General features: G+C 44.0%; 1 protein-coding gene and 1 pseudogene across 5 annotated transcripts in view; both read left to right on the top strand.

Annotated features, from left to right (window-relative positions):
• GRK3 (G protein-coupled receptor kinase 3) overlaps nt 1-26241 on the top strand; it is a 133469-nt gene extending 107228 nt beyond the window's left edge. For all 5 annotated transcript variants that reach the window (XM_030860673.2, XM_060311194.1, XM_060311193.1 and 2 more), the window contains 8 exons: nt 5459-5525; nt 5974-6074; nt 6764-6830; nt 7583-7678; nt 10727-10889; nt 14242-14378; nt 16730-16843; nt 17888-26241. In XM_030860673.2, coding sequence (XP_030716533.1) covers nt 5459-5525; nt 5974-6074; nt 6764-6830; nt 7583-7678; nt 10727-10889; nt 14242-14378; nt 16730-16843; nt 17888-18049 — 907 coding nt within the window. In that variant the 3' untranslated portion in view covers nt 18050-26241. The remainder of the gene's footprint in view (nt 1-5458; nt 5526-5973; nt 6075-6763; nt 6831-7582; nt 7679-10726; nt 10890-14241; nt 14379-16729; nt 16844-17887) is intronic.
• Nucleotides 10899-12126, top strand: LOC115855423 (phosphatidylinositol N-acetylglucosaminyltransferase subunit P pseudogene; annotated as a pseudogene).
• Nucleotides 26242-27970: the final 1729 nt, after the last annotated feature.

The following is a 27970-nucleotide window of genomic DNA, read 5'->3' as shown; positions in this document are numbered from 1 at the left end:
AAATGGCAAGAATCCTTCCAATGCCTGACAAAGAGAATAGACGAATCTTCCCTACAAAGATGCATGATCGTCTGCCATTCTTTCTAATACCTGTTCAAAAGGCAATCCCAGGAATGGAGAGAGCACTGAAACCAAAGAGCAGGGAAACAATTTTTCACTTAAGTGATTTGAATACCATTCGGTGAGCATTTATTGAGTACCTGCAGTATGCAAGAGCCTGTGCTTGATGCTGTGGGGGAGGGAGGGAGGGAGGGAGGGAGCCACACACAGTCCTGGAGGAACTCGGAGGAGAGTAGATAGGTACACACACATACAAAATCGTGAGCTGTATGGGCTGTGCTGGGAGAGCAGAAGTGGGATCACCAGGTCTAACCTGGAAGCATAGGGCTGACTTGACAACTTCACGTAAGAGTTGGTATGGGAAGTGTTCTCTCACAGACAGGATGGCAGGATGAAGACCTGGAGCGGAAGTAGACGACGGGGAGGGGACGGTATGGAGCAGGTGCAGGTGGTCTTTCCCCATCAACAACCTGTGTGAGTGAGGTGGGGGGGTCAGCTGTTGGTCGTGGGGAAGGTGTGCTGAGTGAGAAGATGGAGAAAATTGGGGCAGGGCCGGGGTCCACCTAGAATTCCATGCTGTGCAGGTGGGGCTTTGTTCTTAAGGCCCCAGAGACTGAGGGCTTTTAAGCAAAGGAGGGACAGAGAAAGGAAGCATCTTTTAAGCAAAGGTTGGGTTGCTCTTCAGTAAGAGGATGCTGGTGGGAGGCATGTCTGAGAACCCAGGCAAAGGCTTGAGTAGTGCTGTGGTACTGGGATCAGAAAGGCCACAAATGACTTAACAATATCGTTCTTACAGTCCATAGTGGTTTTTGTTTTTTCAGTGGATGCTTGGCTATGGACAGAGAGGAGTTTAGATTCAAGGTGATTGGGAGGATGGTCATATCACTACCAGCGTCAATGGGTATAAAGTATCAGTGGTTCATATTAAGCTGATGTTTATTGAGGGCCCTTCAGGAGCAAAGCATCATGGTGAGATCTGGAGGCGATGGAGCCTTCATCCCCTCAGCTTAAACGAGGGGTAAGAAGGTTCCATCCAGGCGTACAGAAGCATCCTATTCAGTTCTTACACACTGTACAGAGGGAGCCCGAGTAGCTGTCTTTTCTCAGACACGAGGGGCCTAAGGAACTGAAACAGGTAACTCAGGAGGGGGTGGGAGGAGAGCGCGGCCAACGCAGCCTCCCGGGTGCGGGCTTCACAGGCAGTCTGTCCCCCGGTATCCTGGTGCTCTCATGGGGCGGCCGCGGCATCAGTCCTCATGGGATGAACCAGACTCCATGCCAGCCACTCCCCAGCGCTCGTCCTCAACCCCAGGAGTGCTTGGCAATGCCCGGGGACATTTTTGGTTGTCACAACTTGGCATCTAGCGGGTCGAGGCCAGGGTTGCCGCTAAGCATCGTACAGTGCACAGGGCGGCCCCCGCTGCTCCAACAAAGGATCACACAGCTGAGGATGAGAAACTGCTCCAGAGCAAGTCTCTTCCCCTCCTCCCCACATCTGCGCAGTGAGGGTGACCAGTGGTCACCAAGGGTCTTTTTTTCGCTTCTGTTTTCTCTGATCAGATACTGCTCACACTGACCAGTGTGCCCCATTGCTTCCGCTGAAACACTTGTCTGAACCCCTAGTTCTGTTGTGACACCCTAGAAGGATCCCACAGGGTGCAAGGGACAGGAACCTGGATGTAAGGAAGCTGTCGAGGCCCGAGAACGTGTTTGCATCCCTGGACTCAGTGATGGACCCATCCGCTCAGGGCTGTATGTTGGGTGGGGGTCACTGCTTCCACTTCAGCTGACTGTCAGACCCTGAAGAGCATCTGTGTATAAAGAGGTGTCCATATTGCACATGTGCGGAATCACCGTCATGATCCTCAATCTAGAGTTCAGCTCTCTGTGAAGGGAAAGAATTGACGTGACAGTAGCCTTGATCTTAAACTTGTAGCCATTGATTGTCAGACACAAGGACAGAGCCCAGGTGGTGGTCTAGGGAGAACTGAGCTCTGCCTGAGGTTGCTGAGTTGGTTCCCATAGGGAAAAACAGGAATGTTTATAAATACTTCGGTAGCTATTGACTTAGGTTCAAAACTCACATTTGATGTGACATGCAATCTTTTTGGTATTCTAAATTTTTTTTTTTTTTTTTGCGATAACGCGGGCCTGTCACCGCTATGGCCTCTCCCGCTGTGGAGCACAGGCTCCAGACATGCAGGCTCAGCAGCCATGGCTCACGGGCCCAGCTGCTCCGCGGCATGTGGGATCTTCCCGGACCGGGACACGAACCCGTGTCCCCTGCATCGGCAGGTGGACTCTCAACCACTGCGCCACCAGGGAAGCCCTAAAATTAATTTTTGACGTAAAGATTTGTAGTCACTTGTATTTATAAATGGATTGTTTCTGAGCTCATCTTTTCACTGTGAATGATGTATCGTGCGTGTGTGTGTGTGTGTGTGTGTGTGTGTGTGTGTGTTTCCCCATCATTTAGCATGACTTCAACGATTTCCCAACTCGTTTGGGGGGAAATTTTCGGCTCTCCCACTCTCTGTTATTCAGAAGCCACATCTGACCACTGTACATGTGAATTCTATTCCCATAACGTCCCCCGACGCAGCCGGAGTGTTGCATGTGCTGTTGGAAGAGCTTGGCCCACGTCATAAGTTGTTGACAGGCCCGTTACTGTCTCCTATTTAAAACGGCTGCGTCGGGGAGCAGCTGTGATCACACAGGATCTGCGAGCACCACGTGCCTCCCTCAGAATGGAGATCATTACTATAGGAGGTTTTCTTTAACATTTTCCAAAATAGAAACAGAATCTTGGGTTTTGTTCACAAAGAATAATCAAGAAGACATTGGAAACAGATGCGCCTCAGGGCTTGAAAGACCAGACTTTCTCAGCACAACAGTCCAGAACCGAAGATCCGACAAGCATTTCCGATTGTTTCTTATTGAGTCAGACGTGGCAGAGCTATATTTATCAAATGGGATTTGTAACGATCGGGCCCGTGTGCCGGTAATGTTTTTGGCACCGCTAACTTTAACTCCCGTCCCCTCGCAAAGCCCTCCCTCTGGTCACATGAAAGAGTTTTTAAATTTAGCACGGAGCATCTCTGTCAGAACACAGTCGTCCTTCTCTCCAAGTGTCTGGGCACAGCCCTCTGCTTCCAGCATCAGATGCAGGCAAGCACATGAGGGTTGAGAGCAGGAAGGGGTCCTCCGGCTTTGCACACAGGAGCCAAAGCAGATGGATTTGCCGAAACACAGGAGACCTTCACACAATCCCCTTTTATACGTTAAGGAACTCTGGGGGGTAGGAGCAGTTGTGTCATGAAGAGAGACTGAAGTTGTAGTAAGACTTAATAAACCTATATTCCTTTTCTCTTGAACCATGAACATGTTAATATCTCTGTGTATTTTGCATACAGAATGATCCAAGTCAAGTTTTTAAAAATTATAGTATCTCATAAACAACAGATATAGTTTGTTATTCTATCCCATTTGCTTTTTAAATGCAGTAATTTTACATTTTTCTCCTTGGAAACAATTAGGATGCAAAGACTATTTCCAATCAAAATCTGTTTTAAGATTGGCGTATGTTTGCTTGGTACTAATTTACCTTGTTTAGATTTTTTTTTCCAAATTAATGCTTTCAAGAGATGGAAATTACTGTGTTTTTCACTGCATATGAAAGAAAGCAAGCGTTAGAGTGCCCTCTCTTGTGCAAAGTGAAAATTGAAATATTTAAATAAATACTCTGAAGTGGAATCATCATCATAGTTTAACTTATTCAGTAGCAAGAGTGGGTGGACGTTTTAGTTCTTTTTTCTAAATCACATTGATTTATGTGCTCAACATCCTTATCCATTTTATAGAGTTAACTATTTTATATAATATCTTGCCTCAGATTATGTTATATATGCCTTATAATTAAATCTACAGGGTTGATCATTTTACAGGCATGTCTTACCATCAGAAATCTCAATCATATCCCTTCTTTAATTTTCAAAATAAATAAGGCCAGGGTTTTCTAGTTTGCATGTTTACTAGTCTCTTTTAATGCTAAGAGTATCTTTGTTTTTTTAAATTTATTTTATTGAAATATAGTTGATTTACAATGTTGTGTTTTTAGTGTACAGCCAAGTGATTCAGTTATATATATATATGTATGTATATAGAGATATATATATATACATCTTCTTCACATTCTATTCCATTATGGTTTATCATAGGATATTGACTATAATTCCCTGTGCTATACAGTAGGAACCTGTTGTTTATCCATCCTGTATATAATAGTTTGCATCTGCGAATCCCAAACTCCCAATCCATTCCTCACCCCCACCCCCGCCATTGACAACCACTAATCTGTTCTCTATGTCTGTAAGTCTGTTTTTGTTTCGTAGATAAGTTCATTTGTGTCATATTTTAGATTCCATATATAAGTGATATCTAAGGTTAACTTTAAAAGCCAGCTTATTCAGCATTTTAAAAATGTAATCAAGAGTAAGAATAATTTCTTTACATAGTTGATCAAGCAGACATTCATTTTGTGAAGTTAGACTCATCCTTATTAATTTCACAGATGTGTATCAGATACCCACCGTATACTGCCATTGTCTCGGCTACTAGCATGTACATTATTTTATTCGTTCCCGTCACCGTTTTGGTGACGGATATTGCATTATGCCGTTTGCAGATGAAGAGAGACTGAGACTGGTGGTTTCCATGACTGGTTCACAGCCGGCAAACAGCCAAGTCACAGCGTGAACCCAGGGTTTCTGACTCTTAAGTCTGGGGCTGTTTGTAAGTAGGACATGAGGGAGCAGTTCTCAGAACTCTGGAGGGTCTGGGAGCACAGGGTTAGTTTATATCTCTTATCCTCAAAGGAATGTAGTGCTTAAAATTACTGGATTCTAGGGGGGAAGTGTGTTCATCTTGGACGTGTTTTGATTTGACTGCAGTGCTTTGCATTGTACGAGGAACTAATACCCATTCTAAAAAAAAAAAAAAAAGTATGAAAGTTACCATTATCTCAAACAGTAATGTGACAAATGCCATGTGTGTGACTTTCATTTTCATAAATACCTGTTTGCTAATTTTTTTCCCAAGTGATATTTTAAATTAGCACTTGGAATATATTTGCTAAAGTATATTTTGATACCATGACTGCATTGACGTGAAGCTCAGGAGTTGAAGTAAACATAAGCCTTTGCTCCTTCAGGACCTAATATATCTGATTGTCAATTGATCATCAGTTTTTCTCTGGAAATGCTTATATGTTTATGGCTTTTGTATTTCTGCAGTTTCAAATGAGCAGTGACAGAACGTAATACCTTGCCCAAATATTAGTCAACAATGTTTGCTGTTAACCTGAAACCATCTAGTGATGGAATTTTCTTTATTTCTACAGTCACAGCCCTTTCAGACAACATAAAACCAAAGATAAGCATGAGATAGACCGAATGACACTCACCATGGTAAGGAGGTCAAAAACTATTTTTTTTTGGCATTATAATTTTCATGTTTCATTCCATCACAACCAGCATAAAAAAAAAAAAAAGCTTTCTTAAAACACTGGAAATAGATGCTAAGGCAGATATCAGGCTTTGCTAACAATCAGTAAGAGCAAGATGTAGAAAAGCAAGAACAAAACCAAAGAAATCAAACGAAAGGAAAAATGACTGGGATGCAGAAGAGCGAGGAGACCTGATTCTTCTGGCTCCAGCCTGTCGATTGACTCTGAAGATGAGCAACTGTTCTGTGTTTCTTTAGGGTCAATGTTAGTTGGCAATGAATCTGCAATTTTTTTTTTTTGTAACACTATCCTTATGCAAGAAATGGCCTTCAAATCTGGTCGGGGGTGAGGGCACTGTTTCCCTGGATGCATTTTTGAGATCATATTCTCCCCCCGCCCCCCACCCCCAGAATGTGGAACTTCCAGACATCTTCTCCCCTGAGCTGAAGTCCCTTCTGGAAAGCTTGCTCCAGCGAGACGTTAGTAAGCGACTCGGCTGCCACGGACGCGGGTAGGCCGTTGCTTCTGCCTTTCAGCGTCTTCACCTGGAAAGCAGAACAGTTCCTTTCAATACATTGAGAATCTTCCATTTCCGTTAGAGGGGGTCGGAGGGAATCACTTGGGAACTATATGTATATTGACCCACGTGTTTCCCTCAGAGTCTGCAACTTCTTCTGTTCCATGTGAACTGAACTGTAGCAGGGATCTTTGGGAAAGACTGTTTCTTCAGTTTAGGGAGGGGTTTGGCATGCACTGTTCTGCTAGATTTCTAGTTTGCTTCAAAATTAATATTTGGTGCTTCATATCCCTGCCATCTGATCTGTGAGGACGTGTAGACATTTGCTGTCAATCTCTTTAATGTGTGGATCTCTAATTTAGTTCTTAGTTAAATTTGTTCTCATGATTACAGAATCAGATATAGATATAATCTGTGAAAACCCCTAGGTTATCTCAGGCTGGGATAAGCGTCCCCAGTGAAGTATCCCATGGACCATATTCCTAGGCTCAGTGGGCAGTATTTCTAAACATCACAGTGTTTCTTGGATTGCTTCGAAAAAAGCATATTTTACTTGCTGTCTTAAAGAGCTGGAAACAGTTGTCCCTGTGTGCTCTGCAATAGGAGATAATTTTTGCAAAGCGCTTCTTAGATTTCCGACTGCATATTTACTTACCACTGCTGTGACTCCCTGTCTCCCGCAGTGCACAGGAACTAAAAACGCACAACTTCTTCAGAGGCATCGACTGGCAGCAAGTCTACCTGCAGAAGGTACTCCTGCTGGGACCCCACCCCGGGTACCACCCCGACTGTGCTCTCCATCTGCATCTCTGTATGCATCTCTACGTCCTGGCTCTGTCTCCCGGGTCCGCCCCAGCTCTCCATCCACAGCCCTGCTTCTTGCTCTCCTATCCACGTGCTGCCTTATGGCTCATTCCCTTTGGAACAACTTCTCCCTCTTTGTTTATATGTAAAAATGTACGAGAAACGTTTGTCATACACTTAGATACTTTTGAGCCCAGCACCACATAATTTAAGAATTAGCATGATTGTATAGTAGCATAATCCCCTTGGCTTATTTTAAGCTACTTTTTAATATTCTCATTGATTCAGGAAAACACCCCAGATTCAAGTTGTTGTTTTTTCTCAGTGTTGATGATCATCTTTGGACTCATCTTTGCATCAGCTCAGACCGTTGAGGGATGATGCTCTGTTAGTCCTGCCTAATTAGGAATAGAGTTCGGGCTCTGGTTCAGCCAGCATTGGCCTCGGGACGTTTGTGGGTGCGGGGCACCCCACCCTGCCCCATTGCAGGTGTTAAGCTTCTAGCAAACTGGGTCGTGGGGCTGCATCTCCTTTGGGGGCATTGTGAACTGTGCACTGTGATTCGTGTGAGCTTGAATGAGCCCTGCACGGACTGTGACACCTTGATGTGTCGCACTGAGATCTCTTTATAGAATAGCAGGTTGGGACCGGGCCCTGAGTCACCTAGTAGCTGAACCTTTCTTCTCTGGCTCTTCCAGTACCCTCCACCCTTGATCCCTCCCCGGGGGGAAGTCAATGCAGCCGACGCCTTTGACATCGGCTCATTTGATGAAGAGGATACCAAAGGCATCAAGGTACACCGGCGATGCTTGCTTTCAGATTTTGTTTTGTTTTTTTCTGGAGGGTGGGGGATTTTTTAATTGGAAATCAGGCTTCATGATTGACTTAGTACTGGCCTGTTTGTGGACTGTAACTTACAGATGAATAGCCATATATTTTACGAATGTAGAAGAGGTCAAGACCTGAATTAGAGACCACGACAGCTTTCTTTGGACTACCTATTTTACGTGTGATAAACTGCAAAGTGGTCACATTCTTATTGATTTGGATAGATTGGTGGTTGATAGAAAACTCAGACGTGTTATGAAGCAGGGAAATACAGCCGGGTGATGGCAAACGTACTTGGCCTCATGCCAGACAGCCAGTCATCTTAGTTCTCCCAAATACCCTGGTTTCTCTGTGTCAGGATGAAAAGAGCAAACAGCGTGAATCGTTTTGCATTTGTCAGTCAAAAGTGAAATAATCACGTTTGTTTGGTTTTTTTTTAATATATATAGCATCTTCTGCATTTTTCAGACTTTGGTGCCTATCATTATTTTCCAAGTAGACAGGGCATAATTAGAGGTGGTGAGTCATGGGAGAAAGTCACCCTCTTTTGGATGCCCAGTCAGAGCGTGTCACTACGTGTCAAGTTCTCACTGCCCCCACTTTCTCGGCTTCTCCCTCTGAGAGGCTCCCCTGCCCGCGTCTTCTCAGCTGCCTGCATTTATGGCCTTGTGTCAGCCCCCCTGGTCTTTCCTACCAGGCAGCTGTAAAGGTGATTGGGGTGCTCACGTGGCCAGTTTCCCAGGATGGCAGGATGGGGGGTGGCGGGGAAGGTCAGGTGAAGCACAGCGGAGAGGGCCTGGTCTGAGCCGTGGCTCCCCTGGGGACAGCAGCGTGACCACTGTGCAGACGCTTGGCATCTTCTGTGGCCTGGACAGACAGGACCACCTTATAGCTTCGGGAATAGTCCTTTTACAGAGTTACCTAAAAGGATCACTGCTGTCACAGTAGAATTTTGTCATCAGACATACCTCTCTCCAGCAAAGGGCACTAAAAGGAAAACGAATATCACGTGGGAGCCTGTGAAAATTTTGTTGTTCAAAAGAGAGTCTTCACGCTTTCAATTTTGTCAGCTGTATTCTGGGCTTTGGAGTCAGACACACTGGCCTCAGATCTGCACTTATTACCTAAGGGAATCAGGGCCATTTAGGGAACCTCAGGAGCATTGGTTTGCTTGCCTGTGAAGTGAGTGGTTTCATTGCCAGTCCTTCTCTGTGGGTGGGTCACCTGTGTCAGCCTCCTGGCACGTACACTAGGAGTTTCTGTTGTGGTGGTTTTGCTTCTTCCGGAACCAGAGCTGAGAAGACTGTGTCTCTTAAAATGCAGCCCAAATAATACATTGTTCTTTAAGGAGAAAAAAAAAAAGCTCACTTCATGTAGAGCTTTCTTTTATTCATTTTTCACATAGGCCGAGTCATAAAGACCAAGGCTCTCTGACCTTACAGGAGATGGAACCATTTGTGTATAAAGCAGAGCTGTCCATTTCAGAGCAACCACTTTGGAAAGGAGGGTGTTTTCACTTTTGCCCAACTCTGCAGAATCTGCCCCAGTGTCCCTCATCGCAGGGTGCTCTCCTGGCCTTGATGCTCTAGCACTGCACCGCACACACACACACACACACACACACACACACACACACACACGCATGAGCGTGTTCACACTCAGGACACACAAAGGTTTCAGCTCCAGGCTTGGTTTGGGCGTCTGAAGAAAGCTGAAAGGGGAAAAACAGTACACATTTTGATCTCAGAATCAGCACGTTAGGATAACAAGTCAGTAAGGGTGGGTGGAGAGCATCCTGATTGGGACCAGGATGCAGGTTCCTCCAGTGGTTCAGTGACTCACTCAAGGCCTGTGGGCAGGAGCCTCACCCTTGGTCTTTCTCCCTTTTCCTTCTAAATAACTTGCCTCTCTCCCGTACTTATCTCTCAGGCAAGGGAGTGAACGAGTCAAGCTTCTAGAGAGATCCCTGCTTTTGAAAGACAGGGCTATTTTTTCCTGTCAGTAGGATCGCTTGTCTTTCTGCCACAGAACTGTAACTCAAATCTGTAAAACCATTTTCTTAGCTTGCTTTCAGAGTACAGGCTCACTTAGGGAGAAGAATGAAGAATTTTGAGTAATAGTTTGGAAGAGAAATGCTATCGTTAAGTATAATTTTTCTTATAGCACCTCTGAAAGGCCACATTGCCTAAAGTCTCCGTGTATCTCGAGACTTACGATCATACTGTTCAACTTGGACTCATTGGAAGGCTCATGGGCTAAATGGTAAATTTGGCCTAGTGGACCTTTTAGTTTTTCTCACTTTACAGAATAATGGGGGGGTGGTTAGAAAGCCCTCCTGGCTTCTCCCTTGTAACTGTATCTAAAACCATAGGGATCTGTTTTCACAGATAAAATATCCTCACTATAATCGAAATTATTTTGTTGCCAGATTCTTGTCATCCTTTAAAGAAAACCCTATATATGTTAGTTTTCATTGGCAAAAATGCTATGAAGATGCTGTAGAAGATTGGGCTGCATCTGACTGACCCAGGGGTGGGAGTGAGGTGCCCGTAATGCATCGCCGTGTGTGGGTCCCGGTTGTTAGAGTGTCTTTCTTTTTAAAAGATTTTATTGAAGTATAGCTGATGTACAATATTATATAACTTACAGGTGTACAATATAGTGATTAACAACTTTTAAAGGTTATACTCCATTTACAGTCATTGTAAGATACTGGCTATCTTCCCCGTGTTGTACAGTATATGCCTTGGTCACTCGGTTGTCATTGGTGGAGGTTTATGACAAGTAACAAATTGTCTCTTAATGGTTACAGGCTGTTGTCTAGTTATCGTCCTACACGCAGTTATGGTACTGTTGAATCTGTTGCCTTTGTAAGCATGTTAAATCATACATATCTCTTAATGGTTATAGGCTGTTGTCTAGTTATCTTCCTACACGCAGTTATGGTACTGTTGAATCTGTTGCCTTTGTAAGCATGTTAAATCATACATATCTTGATTCCTTAAAATGATAAGCTTCTTGATTGCGACCAAGACCTCTACAAGAACTTCCCTCTGGTGATCTCTGAGCGCTGGCAGCAGGAAGTGGCGGAAACTGTTTATGAAGCAGTAAATGCAGACACGGATAAAATCGAGGCCAGGAAGAGAGCTAAAAATAAGCAGCTTGGCCACGAAGAAGGTAAAATAGCTGGTGTGTCTGAAGATGTTTCTAAAGCAATGAATTTTCAAGATCTCTTGTAAAGCTGAAAATAGTATCTGGGTCATAAAGTACTTTCCAGTAGAGTGGGGAAATGCCATAAATTGTTTTCGTTTTACCTGGCTTGGGAAAGATCAGTGTGAAATGATATTTCAAAGTCTTTAATTTTTTAAAAAGTCTTTATTGAAATTTAGTTGATTTACAACGTTGTGTCAGTTTCAAGTGTACAGCAAAGCGATTCCGTTATACATATATATAAATATATACTTGATATTTCAAAGTCTTTAGTCCACATATAAATAATACGTATGGAGGTCGTCAGCAGTATTTTGTCAATACACCTTCTTATCTTGGAGTTTGGGGGCCAGTTTGGAAGTTTTCTTCCTTAAAGATTAAGTATCACGGTGTCAGCAACAGGGCCAGCTTCCTGGGTGTCCGGCCTGTGTGGTGTCATCAGGCCGCCGACCCAGGTTAATGCTCTGCTGGTACCATCTTGACATTCTTAATAATTTTTTTAACAAGCGGCCTGCATTTTCATTTTCCACGGGGCCCCGCAAAGTATGGTGAGGAACTTAGTATTACATGTTTACTTGTCAAGAGACATAAGTGTATATACATACATTTATATTATAAACAGCATGAAAGAGTCACCAGGGCCGAACTGTGGGGAGGGGCCGAGTGGGCGCGTCAAGGACCCGAGATTATCTAAAGCCACGGGGAAAATGGTGGAAAATTCACCGTCGCCATTGCCAGAAAGAGCGACTTATGGCTTTCTCCTTTTCTTAAGTTCCCAATTTGGCTTCACACTGTATCTTGTGTGGGCTTTTATTCCTGAATCTTGGCTAAACTCCTTAGGCTTAACCTATTGGCCTCAAAAATACTAGGCAGTTAGTTGCACTGCCTGTGTACCTCCTCATTACTGTAGTGACTGGTTACGTGCTCTCATTTGGAATAAACATGACGAGTGCCTCTCCACTCAACTCCATTCATACGATCACAGATAACTGTGCCAAAAACCAACAGCAGAAGAAATACCAAGAAGGAGCCATGCCAGCATTAAGAGATATTCCTATTAGTGAAGTAAACCAAATGTTCTTTCTTGCAGCCAAAGAACTTTACACCAAAAACTGAACTGTACGTAGACTAATACCAAACGCTTATTACAAATTTTTGATGTAAAAATTTCGACCATAGTAATTTTGACTATCTTTCTGATTAATATCCAGTATTGAAATGTAAAAAAAAAAAAAAAAGAAGTTGAACTTCTCTTAGATTAAGTTCTATTAATATTATAAATGTTATCAAGGGGCTTCCCTGGTGGCGCAGTGGTTGAGAGTCCGCCTGCCGATGCAGGGGACACGGGTTCGTGCCCTGGTCTGGGAAGATCCCACATGCCGTGGAGCGGCTGGGCCCGTGAGCCCTGACCACTGAGCCTGTGCGTCTGGAGCCTGTGCTCCGCGATGGGAGAGGCCACAACAGTGAGAGGCCCGCGTACCGCAAAAAAAAAAAGTTATCAAATAGTAGTTACTAATGGACAGAATAAGTAAAATCCTGCATTACCATATAGCAAATATCCCTCCCCCCCAAAAAAAGAAAAAGAGTCACCAAGCCATATTTTCATTTGCCATATTTGAGTGCCCTGTTAGGATTTCCATAGGAGAATACATAACATCCAGTATTAAATAAATCAGTCATCTTTGATTCACCAAATATTGCCACTCTTGATTTTTCTAAGACTTTATGGCTTTTTGATATTTAAACTTATTGTGGTTAGTGATGAAGGTAGCTTTTTGTTTTACTTCTAAGCAAAGACCTTTCTGAGGTTAACGTATAATAAGAATGACCGGAAACAATTTCAGTCTGTGAACAATTTGCTTTGGTGGGGGTATCTTGGTGCAGGATTCCTGGGTCTTGTCGACCATCCCCCAGCAGCATTTATCATCTGCTTAGAAAAGTGTCCACCATCCTGGATGAATGACTCCTTACCTAAAAGTCGCCTGAGTGCACCAAGGGAACGTGACAGCCCTTTAACTGTGTTCACCTCCATTCTGCAGGGAAAGGGGCTTTATTTCTAAGCCGTTCTTGAGAGAACGGGTCCACTGAGATCACTCTGGACCACGTTTGCTGTTACGGATTTTACACAGGAAATTATAGCCTCGGTAGTTTGCTCAAGGAAGAGCCACGATGTCACTAGAATCTTGACAAATTGGACCCAGAAAAAAATATGTATGTTAATGACCTTGTTGAAGTGTAGGCTTTTAATTAGAGCTGTAATTAGAACATCTAGCAAATTAATGAATTATTCTCACATGTAATTAAGTAATTTAGGAATAACTAGATCTTGGTTGAAGATCTCAGAAGAAGTAAAAATATAAGACGTATACTTTAAATGTACCTGACAAATGCAGACACCTTTTCCATTAAAATGGCAACTCTATGAACCACACTCCATCACCACGGACCCTCCCGAGGCCCCTCCCTCCTTCATTCTTTTCCTTCCTGCTTGTGTCCGAGTGACACAACATGGGTTTTGCTTATTTATTACCTGAATCTCCCACTAGAATGTAAGCTCCCTGAAGGCGAGGACTTTTGTCTCTTTTATCCACTGCTGTGTCCAGAATGCCTAGCACATGCCCAGCACCTAGGCATTCATTCCCTTCATAGTTGAATGAATGAGTGAGTGAATGAATGATTTTAGCACAATCACCAAATCCTCTAAGGAAGGCAGAGTAAGCCACTTAAAATTGACCTTTTTTTTTTTTTTGAGACAATACTTTGCTGTAAAAATGTAATCAGAACTCAACATGCATGTGAATTAGCTTGGCCTCCCTACATAACCATATATATGAAGGATAATTATAACCTTAAGTGGAGGAAAGACCAGTTTTTGACCCTTGTGTTACTTTGGCTTCTTTGGACAAGAAAATCCCCTCTCTTGTTATTTTTTTTAAATAACATTAAAGGGAGAAGCCCAATTCCATATAAAGGCAAAGGTACTTTGGGCATAGCTTGAGTTTAATCACTCTCTATTCCTCAGTTATCACCCTACATAATGAAAAAATATTTAGCAAACAAACTTTGACCCTCTCAGAGCAATAGAGGAACATCATGAGTTTATCAGAATATTGAGAAACAGCCATTTAATATGTTAGTAGAGAGATGAAGAGACCTGTTCTTTAATGTGTTTAAAAGTAAAATAATGATTTCTATAGTGTGCTGTCTTTATAGAAACTTGCTCTTTTTCTAAAAAGTGTGTCATTCTTTTTTTCTGAGAAGCATATAGGCATTCTGTTTCAGACCGTGCTAAATTTCACCATTGTGTTCCGTGCCTCAGATTACGCTCTGGGAAGAGACTGCATCATGCACGGGTACATGCTGAAGCTGGGAAACCCATTCCTGACTCAGTGGCAGCGTCGATATTTTTACCTCTTTCCAAACAGACTTGAATGGAGAGGAGAGGGCGAGTCACGAGTAAGTCTGTGGCATCTTCCCGAGCACTCGTTTCCGTGGTGATTTCACATCGCCTGCATGTTTTCTCAGATCTCCCTCTAGCTCCCATATCTCTTTTAACATGTATACATGAGATTTTCCTGTTCAGACATTAACTTTTAAACTTCTGAGTCAAGGAAGGATTTGGTGCTACCTGAAAACAGAAGGTGCCTTCCAGGGAGGTCGAAGCAGGCAGGTCTGAGGAGGGCTGGAGAGCGGTAGGTGGATCAAAGAAGGGGAAAAAACTGGGACTTTGGAGTCAGAGGTGTTTAAATCCACTGCTCTGTGTCTCTGGGACTTGGAGCACATTATGTCGACTGAGCCTCAGTTTCCTCATCTATAAAATGGGAGAAGAAGAAATGATAACGACTACTGCAATTGTTGCAGATTTATCTCGGGCCTGGTGCTGTAGACACACAGACACAGACACACACACACACACACACACACACTTTTAATTTGTTTAGCCACCTTTGAGGTCCAAGCCTTATATTATAAAGAGAGAACCAGGGCTTAGAGAGGGAAGGTCTGGCACCAGTGACAGGTGTGGGTGAGGAGTGATTCCGACTGGGGTCTGCCTGTGCCCCGTGTCTCCGTTACGAGGCCTCCCTGAGTCAGGGTTGAGTAAGACGAGGTCTGCGGTGCAGGCTGCGAAGCTTGGCACCCAGGCCAGGGCACCTGACCCCCCTCCTGTTGTCTCCACCTTGCTGGAAAATCGGAAGTGGGCTTTATCGCATTAGATGGGAAGATACAGCCACCCTGTAAGGTCCTTTCGAGAGCTAATGTTAGTGAACAAGAAAAGAGAAATTTCCCATCTGCACCATCCCTCGTAGCAAGTGGGGCAGCATTTATTAAGCGTCTGCTGTGTGGAGCGCCCAGGGCTTGTCTCCGTGGAAGGAGTTCTCTTGGGGAGGGAATGGTTGGTCATCATAAGCAGGACAGTGGTCCCAACTGTGAAAAACATAGTTGGTGTATTGGAATATGGCCCCTGTATCAGAATATAGCTCTCTACTGGCCAGAGCATGGAAAATGGTGAGCCCAAATCTGGCGTGTTTGACTTTGGAATGTGTTTTGCAAATCCTTGTTGGTGAAGATGCCATTTAATTACAAGTGATTGCTACTGTGTGTGACCACATTCTTCCTAAATGACCATGATCTTCTCACTATTGCTAGTGCCGTAGAAGTCATTTTCTAAAAATTCATACATCTAGGATCTGAGTTATGATTAATAAGACTCTATGGGGGTCCTGAATTATAACTCAGGTACTGCTAAGTATTGTATAATATAAAATATACATATTACATAGAACATGTGTATATGATGATACATAAATACAAGATAATTATATTTTGTATAATATTACATATGTATTTTTTACATTATCGTATACTTACTAGCACCTGAGTTATAATTCATACATACATTATTATATAATGTTTATTTCCAGATGATGAGTGGCCCTGGGCGTAGTATGCGTTTACTGTGCTATCTACTGGTCAGTCACTGTTGCACACTTTGAAAGGAAATTGTCTCGCTTTTCAGGATATTTGAAAACTAGAATCTTCTTTTGCTTACCATTGGATATGATAAATTATCTTGGTTTTAAGAGAGTCAGCATTTAGCGGTGATTCACGAAGCTACGTAACGTGCCTGGGTAGATTCGTAAGTTTAAGTAAGGGAAAAAGAAAACGTGGGTTTATGATGGTGTTGTTTTTCATTTAGGATTCCTGGAGTATTTATCCCAAAAAACATAAAATGGTAAGGTGCTCAGAGACACGGTAGCATTCACCGGAAGCAGTGATGCTGTAGACCCAGCAGGACAGTCGTTTAAGGACGTCATCTGTGTTTACAACATCATTTCGACGTGATCAAAATATCAGTTGCTTACAAGCTAGCGTGACCGAACTTTTACTGGGCTGCTGGGTTCAAAGCCAGCGACACACCTCTCGCTCATGTAGATTGTAGGTAGCGGCGTCATTGTTCCCTCATAGCAGGATTGATCATGTCTAGGCAAGTGTGTGATGCAGGAGAGGTACGTGTGATTCACACTCATCCCCACGTTAGTACTGTGCCGAGGGAACAGCCTTGCTTTCTGCCTTATAGAGACGTTCCTTTCTTTGCAGCTTTCTTTGAGATGTTACATTTTGAATTTTCGTACATTTCTTTTGTAGTCATTTCCCCCCACTTCTAGAATATCATCAAAGAAAGAAAGATGCTGATATTTTTTCTTTACTTTTTCTAAGCTGGTAGTGTTCAGTATTATTTATTAACTTAATTTAAAAAGTCATGCAATAATGTGAAGTAACTTATCATCTTTTATTTTTACGGTCAGCAAAATTTACTGACAATGGAACAGATCGTGTCTGTGGAAGAAACTCAGATTAAAGACAAAAAGTGCATTTTGTTGAGGATAAAAGGAGGGAAGCAATTTGTCTTGCAGTGTGAGGTGAGTGTTTATTTGTATTTTTTCCAGAGGTGAAAGTTAGAACAATTATATAAACATTCAACAAAGGTGCCTGCCTGGTTATCAAACATTTTCTTACTCCATGCTTTATCACTCACGAACTTAGCAAGAAAGTTGGAAGATACAAGGATCTCAGCAAATTAACAGTTATTTTAAAAGAAGTGTCTCTTAGAAAATGGCAGGAGGAAGGACAGGAAATAACGTGATTACCCTATCTGGAAACCATCCAGTATTTAATAGGAGCCTTGAATTTTATTTGTTCCACAATTTTCCAGATCTGATCTGATCTTTCAGCATGTTTGAAGCTGAGGTTTGTGTGTTGAAATAAACATAAGATCCCCAAGTAACTCTTAACAGGGGAAATGCCATCTTTCTCTCCCCAAAGTTCTATTGTACCCCGAGCTTAATTCCTGAACACTTCTCCTGGGGTGTGGGGGGATGTTTGGTGGGGGGATGAGAAAAGAGCGTATTTAGAGAGATAAAGCAGTAGTAAATACAAAGACGTGTTTGCTTCACGACTTCAACACTTTTCTACTGTGTGTGTGTGTGTGCGCGCGCGCGCACACGCGCACACGTGTGTGTGTGTGTATACGTGCTTGTAAAGAGCATATTTAGAGAGATAAACTAGTAGTTGATGGAAAAACATGATTAATTACTTCATGACGTCATTGCACATGTGAAGGCGCTTCTGAAATTTGTCAAAACTCCTCGTGTATTATTTTCTAGACTCGAGTTATTTTAGACATCAGAGATCAAAGGTGATCTTTCAACAAAGTCAAGGCAGCACTTCTCCTGTGGGGTTGTAGGAGGCTCTTCTGAAGGGCTTGGTCCCTCTTCTGGGCAAGGGGCCCCTGGAGGAAGTTCCTGCGTGACCCGCCCCCCATTACTCACTGGCCGCGGGGTGGGACATGGGGTGTGCTTTCTCTGGGGGGAAGGGGGTTCCAAGGACTGGCCAGAGGTATCCATGTGTGTCGGCGAATCCAGTGACACTATCCCAACTCCTCCGCCTCTTCTGTTTGCCTTCAGAGTGACCCAGAGTTTTTGCAGTGGAAGAAAGAGCTGACGGAGACGTTCACCGAGGCCCAGCGGCTGTTACGTCGAGCCCCCAAGTTCCTCAACAAATCCCGCTCGGCCGTCGTGGAGCTCTCGAAGCCGCCCCTCTGCCACAGGAACAGCAATGGCCTCTGACCCCTGGCACAGGAGGGTCCCACGAGACGGCACCTCCTCCGGGAAGTCCACGTGGGCTGCTCGACCCGCAAAGTGGAGCCTTTGGGAGAAGTGTGAGGATGAGAGATGGAGTCGCTCACCTCCGGGGTGCTCCGTGGCTGGGGGGGCCCAGGACTCTGAGATGCTCCTACTAGGAGTGGCAACCACCCTCAGGCTTGGGGGCGCCTCCTCCCCTCCCGAGGGTCTCCCGCCACGATCGCATCCATCCGCCCTCGAAACTACTGAAGAAACGAAGTTCTCTTTCTTTGCCACACACTTCTTTTGGTTACAGATGAACCTAGAACTTGAAATGATTCCTACTGATTGTGTCACTTTTTGCATCCGATATCAAATGTATCTCAGGCTTGCCAAGATGAGATCGAACAGTCTGCCGTTCAGGTCGCCCCACCGTTGCCACGCTCTGTCCATAATCAGCCCGGGCTGGGTTTAGATGTCTTTGCTCCATAGTCCTGGCAGGATGGCAGACTAGCTGGGTGTCCTCTGTGCCCTTGAGAACCAGCCTCTCGTTGTCTCGGGGCTTGAAAGCTGCAGAGGTTTTCTGAAAGGGCTGCATCTGGGCCCTCCCTGTGGGTGCCGCACCCACGGGTACCAGCCTGCCTCTGACCGGGAGCTTAGGCAGCTGGGACCAAGGGCGTGGGAGCCACTCAACATCGAAGGCATCAGATGGTAGATGGTTGGAGGCTCACGGTGGCTCTGCAGGAGAGGCAGTGGCGTTTGCATCTCACGGTGACACAGCCATTTTCAAACCATCAAGTCGGTGCACTTCCCCTGGGTGCACAGGACCGCCTGCGGGCGCCCGTCTCGGGCTTGGACTGGAAGCGGTCGTGAGACACAGCAACTCTGGTTCCCTCTGGCTGACCTCAGGAAGCATCTGGGTAACGGATGTGTCAAGGAAGGAAACTCTGTTTTACCTTTTAGTATAATTTAAAAATGAATTTTATTGAAAAAAGAATGCTGAAGATGAATGTGTCAGAATGGGTTAACTGTGTTTATTGACTTGCATTGTCGTTCAACTGTCATTAGCGAATAATTCTCTGCCCTGGCGGGTTCTGTGACAGCGACGGCCTGATCCCAGTGGCCTCCTCTCCCCGTGGTTCGTTTCATGTCCCAAATAAGTGCTGGTTTATAAGAACCAGTGTGTTTCCCAGCCAAGTCCTCCGTGTCATCAGACTAAAAATAATAACAGTAATTTTCAGAGTCCACATATTTGTCCTTTCTTAGTGCAATTTTATTGTTCTGAGTCGACTACTAACAATATAAATAGCTTGACATCGTAATCATCTGCATCCTGTCCTCAGTATTTTTAGTGGTTCCGAATCTTTGTGTTTATATTTGTGTGCCGCACTCACTGGGAAAGTGAGTCCTTTTTAATGAAACCATATCTTGAGAGTTTGGAGGATAATTACCGAAAGAACCTTTTATTTCATAGGAGTTACCTTGGAAGAGAAACTTTGAGGTTCACTATTTATCTCAACTACTAGTTGGAATTTAGCATACATGTTCTACTATCTGCTGTTTCCAGTATAGAAGCTGGGGGCTACTATGTGCATGGATTCTCCTGATTTAAAAGGGAAGAACAGTATTCAAATTGTGTTTTTAAAAAAAAAAGTAAAAAAAAAACCGCCAGAGATGGAAAAGCTGTTCATGGCAAGTGAGCATCTCCCCAGGTGTGGTTGACTGTCACTGTCACCACTGTAGTTAGTTACTGGCTCCATCGCAGCATCACATGTGCTCAGCACCTGTGGTTCAGAGATGGGTAATTACAGTTTAGAAATCGCTGAGCCTCCTGCCTCTGCTGGACAGGGTAGAGATGTAGCCTCACGTGGAGAAGGTGCATGAACTCCTTGAGGGTCCGGGCTTAGCGTCTCACGTTCCATACCCAGGGCACCAGCTACGCCGATTCGCATCTCTGAAAAATATCATTTAAGCTCTGAAGTAGAACATAAGGTTGTCTTTTCTTCGCAAAAGAAAAATGAATTGGAAATATTCCGAGAGCCCTTTCGCCTCGCCTCAAATTTATTCCAAGTGAACGTTTACACTCCCTCACGTTTGATGGGTCACGACAGGGCTGAGAAGAGCATTACGTGGATGTGATTTATTAAAAGTGCTCTGTGAACTTAGGAGGAGTGGCTTTTTAGGGGGAGGTCCCTGTGTGTGTTTGGGGTTTGGCAGCCCTGGAGAGGCCAGTCTTCCTCCTGAACTCGTGCCTGCAGCCCTTCTGAGGGGGTGTTTCTGCTGCCAGATGGAAGGCGCTTCCGGAACCCTTCTGTGCCGGCACCTGGTGCTCCCGTGGCCAAAGAAGTCGGTTGGTTTAGAAGTCTTGGTATACGTGGCTGTTTTAGGTCTTAATATTTGACCCTACCTACATTTGGAGTGTTAAAAGGGCAAAATTGAGCACAAGTATTATCATTATTTTAGATTTATTTGGTTGGGATATTTTCACATTGTCAGAAAAAATCACTGAAGTTGATATTTTTGTAAAATTATGTTAGTAGTGTCTTGATTTCATGATTCAAAGGAATCATTAAAGCAAAGCCTAAAAATAATAGATTAAGCTGCTCTACACCATATATGGAATGAATTTAAAACTTTTGGGAATCCAAGGTTATTTTTTTTAACCTAAAACATTCTCTTTGGTGCATTTATTCCCTTATGTCATGGGGGCTCATGGTTTTTCCTTCTCTATCATGTTTAAGTACAATTTTTCAGCAAAACTGCTAGAAATCAGCTGTTGTTTCACTGCTAATGTGAATGTTTCACTTCCTGTGCCTCTGATTGGTCAATTCACGGACATGACAATTTCAAATTCTATATGTAAAGAGAAGGGGCAAATGTCCAGGCTCGCTGAAGAAAGGAAGCGTTCTGCTCAAGAAAGACAGCAACAAAGCTGGAAAAGCAAATAGAGCGATGACCACAACCAACCATCTGTTCAAAGCAAGAGTTAGCTTTGATTTGCGCTTTGAAATATGCTGTACATATACTAAAAACAATTGTTTGAAGGCTCACACTGGCCATTAAAAAATATCATTGACCAATTGACAATGTGGTTTAACTCTCAAGAAGATCAAAGTGTGGTTTTTTCTGATGATTTTTTATTTCATTCAGAATTTATAGTTGGGCCAATCGAATAATACAACATTTGACTTTTCAGTGGAATTGATTTTTCTGATGTTTCAAAATGTTAACCTATCAAGAAGAAAAGAAAATTCTCAAAGTTGGACTTTTTTTGCTTGATGTAAATATGTTAAAAAATTTGCAGTGTGCTGGTGTAAGATAAGGCTTATCTTGTGTGATTTAATTTATATGTAATTTTTCTCAGTTTCATTCAGGGACTCATATCTGTGTCGTTCAGAGATGCTTGGGGAAGGAACTCCTCCCCTCCCAGGGAATGGATGCGCTGTTTGTACCCGGAGAGGAGTTGGGCTTCACTGGGATCTGTGACAAATGCTGGGAGGTGGATGGAGTGGGTGTCACAGAAGGCAGGATCCTGGTAGAGATGGGGCAAAGGAAAAAAGGAGTTAATTCGCTGGGAAAAGCCAATCTCCTTACACCATAAAGCACCAGGGAAATTCCAGTTGAACTTGGTGCTTTGGGGTGGTTTTCCCCTTATAACAAGAAGAGTTGAATAGTAACTATTTTAAGACTTTAGTTTTAGTTTTGAATATGGAGCTGCTGGACTTGTAAGAGGCTGTTTGCTTTCCACCAGGACTTTCTGTAGAAATGATGTTGCTGGTTGTCCCTGCTTGTCATCCGGCACCCTTGGGGAAGGCACAGGGGACCCAGAGCTGATGCTCCATCTTGGTGTGTGTGCCTTGCAGCCAATCAGGGGAGGGGGAGAAGGCCAGAGGTGGGGTGTGGGCTGCTGTCACCCTGTCAGTCAGGTGGGGACATTGCTGCACACCCACTGAAGGTACCGTAATTCCCCTACAGTAACAGGACTGGGCTTGCTGCTTGAGCCAAGCAGAGTGAGCTTTACTTTTCAAAACATTTTTTCTTCCTAAAGCTCTAACATGATTTTCCCTTCCACATCAGGTTAACCTGAGAAGCTTTAATTAATTAATCACTTAAATTCATGTTAATATGAATTTTTTGTATCCCGGCCACATTTTGAAAAATTTACTGTGGGAAGAATGAAAGTTGAAGTCTAAAATGATACTTCTTGGCTTCCTCGAGTCATAATGGCCTTTAGATTTTCTTCATCCTCAAAGACTAAGAGAGCTGTTCTCTGACAGCCGAGTAACAGGGATGCCCAGCTCTGGCAGCGTTCAAAGGCCTGGGGGCGTGAGTGACCGGCCACTTCGCTGGCCTGGCTGGGTTAGCACTTACTGATAAATGTAGCACCCCAAATTTTAAATTGCCTTTATTTAAAAAAGCACGCACACACTACAGAAAATGGATTAACGTATCATTCCATCAAAACCATATAGGAAAACCCTGCATTTTAGAGTTAAATGACTCACGTTCTTATAGTAAACTCTCTTATACCTAACAAATCTCAGAATCATCTCTGAAAAACTGGTAACTATGCTTCCGATTTTAATTTTGTCCTAATATAAAATGTCTCTCATGTAAGGGGTAGGGAATGGAGAAATATTTCTAATTGTGTATTCATATTCCAAAGGACTTGAAATTCAACTTCTTGTTTCTTAGTTGATTATATTCCATGATGTACATATTCTATGTGGTTTATAAGCTAAGCACTGGCCTTTTTTTTTTTTTTTTAGTTCTATTGTTAAATTGTATTTTTCTATGTTTTAACAAATTATAATAGATTTGGCTTTTTTCTGGGTAGCATAAAGATTGCCAAACTACATATATATATATAAAAACAAGAGTTCTATTTTAGCACAATAGCTTTTTATATTATTTATTGAATCCTTCAGTTCTCATTAGAAACGTTGCTTACCGCTTCTGCCCCTTTTTATTTGTATAGTTTGTTATTTAAGGAAATGCAGTCCTTTCTGTTTCTGGTTTTTTTTTTTTTTCCACAAAATAAAATTGAGACAAAGCATATAGCAATGTGGGGTGGACATCCTTTCTCACGGCCATGGACTGTTTTCAACAATAGCTTAACCCTCTGATCTGTGCTGAGAGGCCAGCGCACTTCTTGGGGTAACATCTGACAGTGAACTTGCGGTGAAATAACTGCTTTCATCTACCTCTTCCGAAGGCCCCCTGCTTGTTGACAGGTTCCTTGAATGCCTGATTCTACCCTGGCTCCATCGTAAAAGGATTTCAGGGAAGTGTATAGCCGTCCTTCCCTCGTGAAGTAGATTTCACCGTGTCGTGTAGGGGCCCCAGCGAGCGGGGCAGGTAGATACGATCGTTTCTGTGTGGTCAGCCTTCGGGAGCTGCAGTTCACCTGCAGAGCATCATTTCTGATTCTTCTCGTGCCAAGTCCCCCCAGTCGGTCTCGCCATTGCCTCTAGATTTGACTGTTGCGCCTGATTCATCAACTACTAAATGGAAGCTGCTTCCTCCACATTCTTTAGAAATGGCCCCGCTGGGTTTTAAAACAGCACTTGCGGGAGCAGCACATTCGAACGTGACTCTTCCCCCCTTGCCGTTTCAAAATGGTTTGGGAAATGGGCTTGTCTGTGGTTAAAAGGGTCCCCGTGAAATAGAGTGAAGACTGGTCCCTGTGAGAGGGGGTCCCTCCTCACATGTTGATGTTTTTCTCTCCCTGTTGCCCTAGCTGCGCAGCCATCCACGTAGTCACATATTTGCTCTGTTCATGGCCAAGTGTAATGCCCTTGAAGAAATAAATCTGTTTTCTCTCATGCATTGCTATACCAAGTGAAGCCAGTGAATTCGATATTGTAAGTCTAGATATTGTACCTATTAAATTACCATCTGTTTTTATCTCTTTTCCCATCGATTTTGCCAGTGGAGGTTTACGGTCGCCTCTTAGTATGCGTTTACTAGTGCACGTTTGAAATCGTATCCCACGTAAGATGCTGGTTCAAGTCCGCGGTCACCTGCCCTGTGTGTGGTGTGTCACCGTCGGTTAGTTTCGCCATCTTTCACGGTTATTTGGGGGGGCAGTCGGGCTGGTTTTCTGTGTTGATAAATGGCTTATGTAAACCTCAATAAAAAGGATCTGTACAAAGAGACATACTTTGGTGTGCTATTCCCGGCCCCCCCCCCCCCCAGCTAAAAACTACATTTCTTTATCAAGCTGTTAGGTCATCAGGAGGTGACTCATTTGTAAGAATCCTAACTTCGGAAGAAATTCATGCAGAGGCTGATTTTATTTATTTTTTTTAAAAAAAGGAAGGGAACTGCCAACAAGCATTTCTGCTGATTTCATGGATTCTTGGAGCACAGCCAACTTCAGCCTCAGGGTTTGGGAGACTACCTGCTTGTGGAAGACACGGTGCCAGAAAAGAGTCTGGGAAAGCCGGGAGGTCCATCTCGTCTCCAGTTTTTCTAGGAGCTGTGCCAGGCTCCCCCATGTACTCCCTGGGTGACTTTGGCATCCCTCCCAGAAGTTAAGGCCTCTCACTCTCCATCCCTACTCCCACGAAGACTTCAGGAGAGACCCCATGGTACATGTCACTTTAAACCAGAAATCCAAGGAAGTGGTGGCCCCAGGGCCACAGCTACCTGGGCAGGACTGTCTGCTTGTAGGTCCACAGGTCGAGGGTAGGGTAGGTACCTCTGTCCTTGAGGTGGAAACACCTCCTGTCCCTTGCTGGTTCAGGAAAGAAGGACATCACGATTGGTCCACGGTCCACGGAGCCATCCAGTTTCCCTGGAATGTATTTGTGTTTGCCGACTTGAAAACCTCTTAACAAAATAGTTGACAGGAGCCCCAGCTATGGAGCACGTAGTCAGCATCGTAGGCAGAGGTCAGCCGCGTGATAGGGCCCTTGGTCTGATGCCATACGTAACCAAGGATCACTCCTGAGAGCTGCAGAAATCCAGTCACCCCTTGGCACCCAGGAGGAGAGAGAGCAGCCTGGGGACCCTGCTTCGAGCAAGGTCACTGGGCAACTTCTTTGGTTTTCTGTTTTCTCATCCCTAAATTAAAGGAGTTGAATTAGATGATCTTAAAGGATCATTCTAGCCGAAAACACCCAAGTTTCCGATGAAGGGTAAATGTGAGGGACTTTGGCTGTACTTGTAGAGTGAAAAGGAAATGCTCTCCCGCACATCCCAGGGCTCCTCCCACGTTGCCTTAAGGATCACTGCTGTGTCACTCTCCCCCTTAAACCGTGCCTTCCTGAACCCTGGAGCCCCTGCTGGTTTACCTGGGTGGAAACCAGGTGTTGAACTGAAGAAGAGGCTTTCTTTTCCTGGCCACTTTCTGACCATGTTGGGTACCGGAGATTGAAAAAACGTTTTCAGTCCAAATTGTTCAGGCTGGTCATCTCCCGGGATCGGATTAACCAGATAAAACACTGAAGCTTCACTCTGTGCTCACGTGGGCAGCTTTGGACATGGCACGTAATCGATAAAGCCCATGAGGGGAAATTGACTTAGTGGCTCATACTAATGGATCCCTAACGGGCAAAATGGGAGACAGAGCAGATAATCATGGCAAGGAGACATTTTGTCTAACTTATGGATATCCCAAGTGAATGTTTTTTACATTTTTATTCTTATTCTTTAACTTTGGTATGTGGGTAAAATGCCCAGGTCTTCAGGTGATTTGATAGCCAGTAAAATATGTCTCTACCTGACTGTCAGTCATAGTTTTCTGCATTGGGAATTTTCAAAATTTTCTGCCTCTTATGTGTATATTAGTGAAAGATGGAAGAAGATGCATCAGGGGCTACTAGCTTGATCCTGTTTTAAACCTAACTTCTGCCTCACTGTTTCTATGTAACAGATTTGATGGTTTCACTTCTCTGTCTTGAAATGACCAAGGAGGAATGGAAAAAGAAAGGAACAGAATTATGAACATTCTATTTGTTTGTGTAAATTTTGGTCCCTCAATGTAAAATAAGGTCATACAGTCAGAGGCTTAGCTACAGAAGCTTAGCAAATACGTTTGCCCTTTGTAGTTGCCATCGAAAAAGCTTACCTTTTGCAGTATAACTTTAAATGGAGTATAATCTATAAAGACTTGGAATTACTATGTTGTACACTTGAAACTAAGATACTATTGTAAGTCAACAATACTTCAATAAAAAACAAGTGCTACTTTAGTTAGGCTCAGTGATTAAGTTTATATGCATGGGTTACATGTAATATATATTTGATACAGTCACATTAAAAATAAAAACAAAAAACACACACAAAATAAAAAACCCAAATAAACCACATTTACATGCACCAATGTCAAAAGGTAACACTGAGTGAAAGAAGAGTGCTCTATTCTTCCATAGGTGTTGATGCCAAGGGCACTCCTTAATTTAAAACATCTGTTCGCTAAACTCTGGATACCTACTGGGTATGATCCCTTTCCTCCCGTATCAGGCCCACTGAGAAGCTCAGGGGCGGCTCTCCTCTGCTGGCAGCTCCGATGGTAGGAAAAGCTTTTACAGATCTCCATTTGGTCATTTAGTCACTCAACAAACATCCACTGAGTATCTAGCATGGGCCACACACTCTGGAATGTTCAGTGGGATCAGGATCCCCATTTTACAGAGGGGAGTCTGGAGGCCCAATGAGGTGAGGCCACCTTCCCGGGGTCAGGATTGAGCCAGGCTCTGTGCTGACATGTTATCTCTGTACCTCAGTCAGAGGGCAAGTGTCGGGGGGTTTCCTCTACAGGAGTCTCTCCCACTTCTGCACCGCAGGCTAGTCTTTTATTCATTGGTTACTTTGTTCTCCAGAGATCCCATGAGCACCTACTCAGTGCCTGGCCCTGTGCTGGGTGAATGGGAGACCACAGACTGGTGGGAGATGGACAGACATCTAGAGAAAGCATGATGTGAGACCAGATCCTGGGACACCTGCTCCAGCTCAGTTTCCATGCATTTGATTATTCATTGTGTATGTATTTTTTGAGCACTTACTGTGTACCAGACACTTAAAGAGACAGACAGTTCCCCTTTATCCCTGAGGGGACCGTGACATACAACGCTGGTCCCCGCAGTGGTCACGTGAGAGGATTCTCATGATTGTCAAATGGACAGACACACACGAGACCATTCTCCAGTTTATCATCACACACACACACAGCTGTCTGATGGCAGTGAGGATGGTAGGAGCCTCAAAATGAAAGAGGCCGATGACAGCACTTAACCATCAGATGCTGGGTGGAAGCAGTCATCCTAGTGTGTGGTGAGGTCCAGGGAGCCGCGGGGGGCTCCTAGCTCAAAGGACAGATGGAGATGATGAATAGCACCCCAAGGGGCAAAAGACATTGAGCTGCCAACAAGGGTCCCACTCAGAAAAGAAAATTAAGGATAATCAAGTGACTGAAGTCAATTGTCCCAATAAATCGTCACAATCCCTTGGCCATTTTGTGGACCCAGAACTCACTACCTGAGGAAGGAGAGGTCAGGTGTCCAGGACGAAGGACTAGCAACCCCAGGGCAGATGTGATCAGTAACAATTCCCTTAGTCTTTGCCCAAGATGACCTACAGCCACTTAGACCACCTGGACACCCAGAAGAATAGCACCAATGATGCCATGCTCATTGCACCGGAAGCACCAGAAGGGCCAGTTCACTTTCTAGTCCTTTCCTGCCACACCTAGGGAACAGAGCCTCAAGACAGAAAGATAAATGCTCAGCCAGGTGACAAAATGTTGCTTACGAGGCTTCCCTAAATCAGCACAGTCAGAGCAATACTTGACTGTCCTGGGTGGTGAAAATCTATCACCACGGGTACCAGGGGAATAAAGCAGACTTGCCAGGGGCCCTCAGGGCAGACAGATCCAAGTTAACTTAACCATCCCTGTAGGTCTCAGCTTATGAAGACCCCCAG

This window comes from Globicephala melas, chromosome 13 (genome assembly GCF_963455315.2).
Source record: "Globicephala melas chromosome 13, mGloMel1.2, whole genome shotgun sequence".
Classification (NCBI taxonomy): domain Eukaryota; kingdom Metazoa; phylum Chordata; class Mammalia; order Artiodactyla; family Delphinidae; genus Globicephala; species Globicephala melas.
Note: the sequence above shows the minus strand (reverse complement) of the source record. Positions and strands in the feature narration are given on the sequence as shown.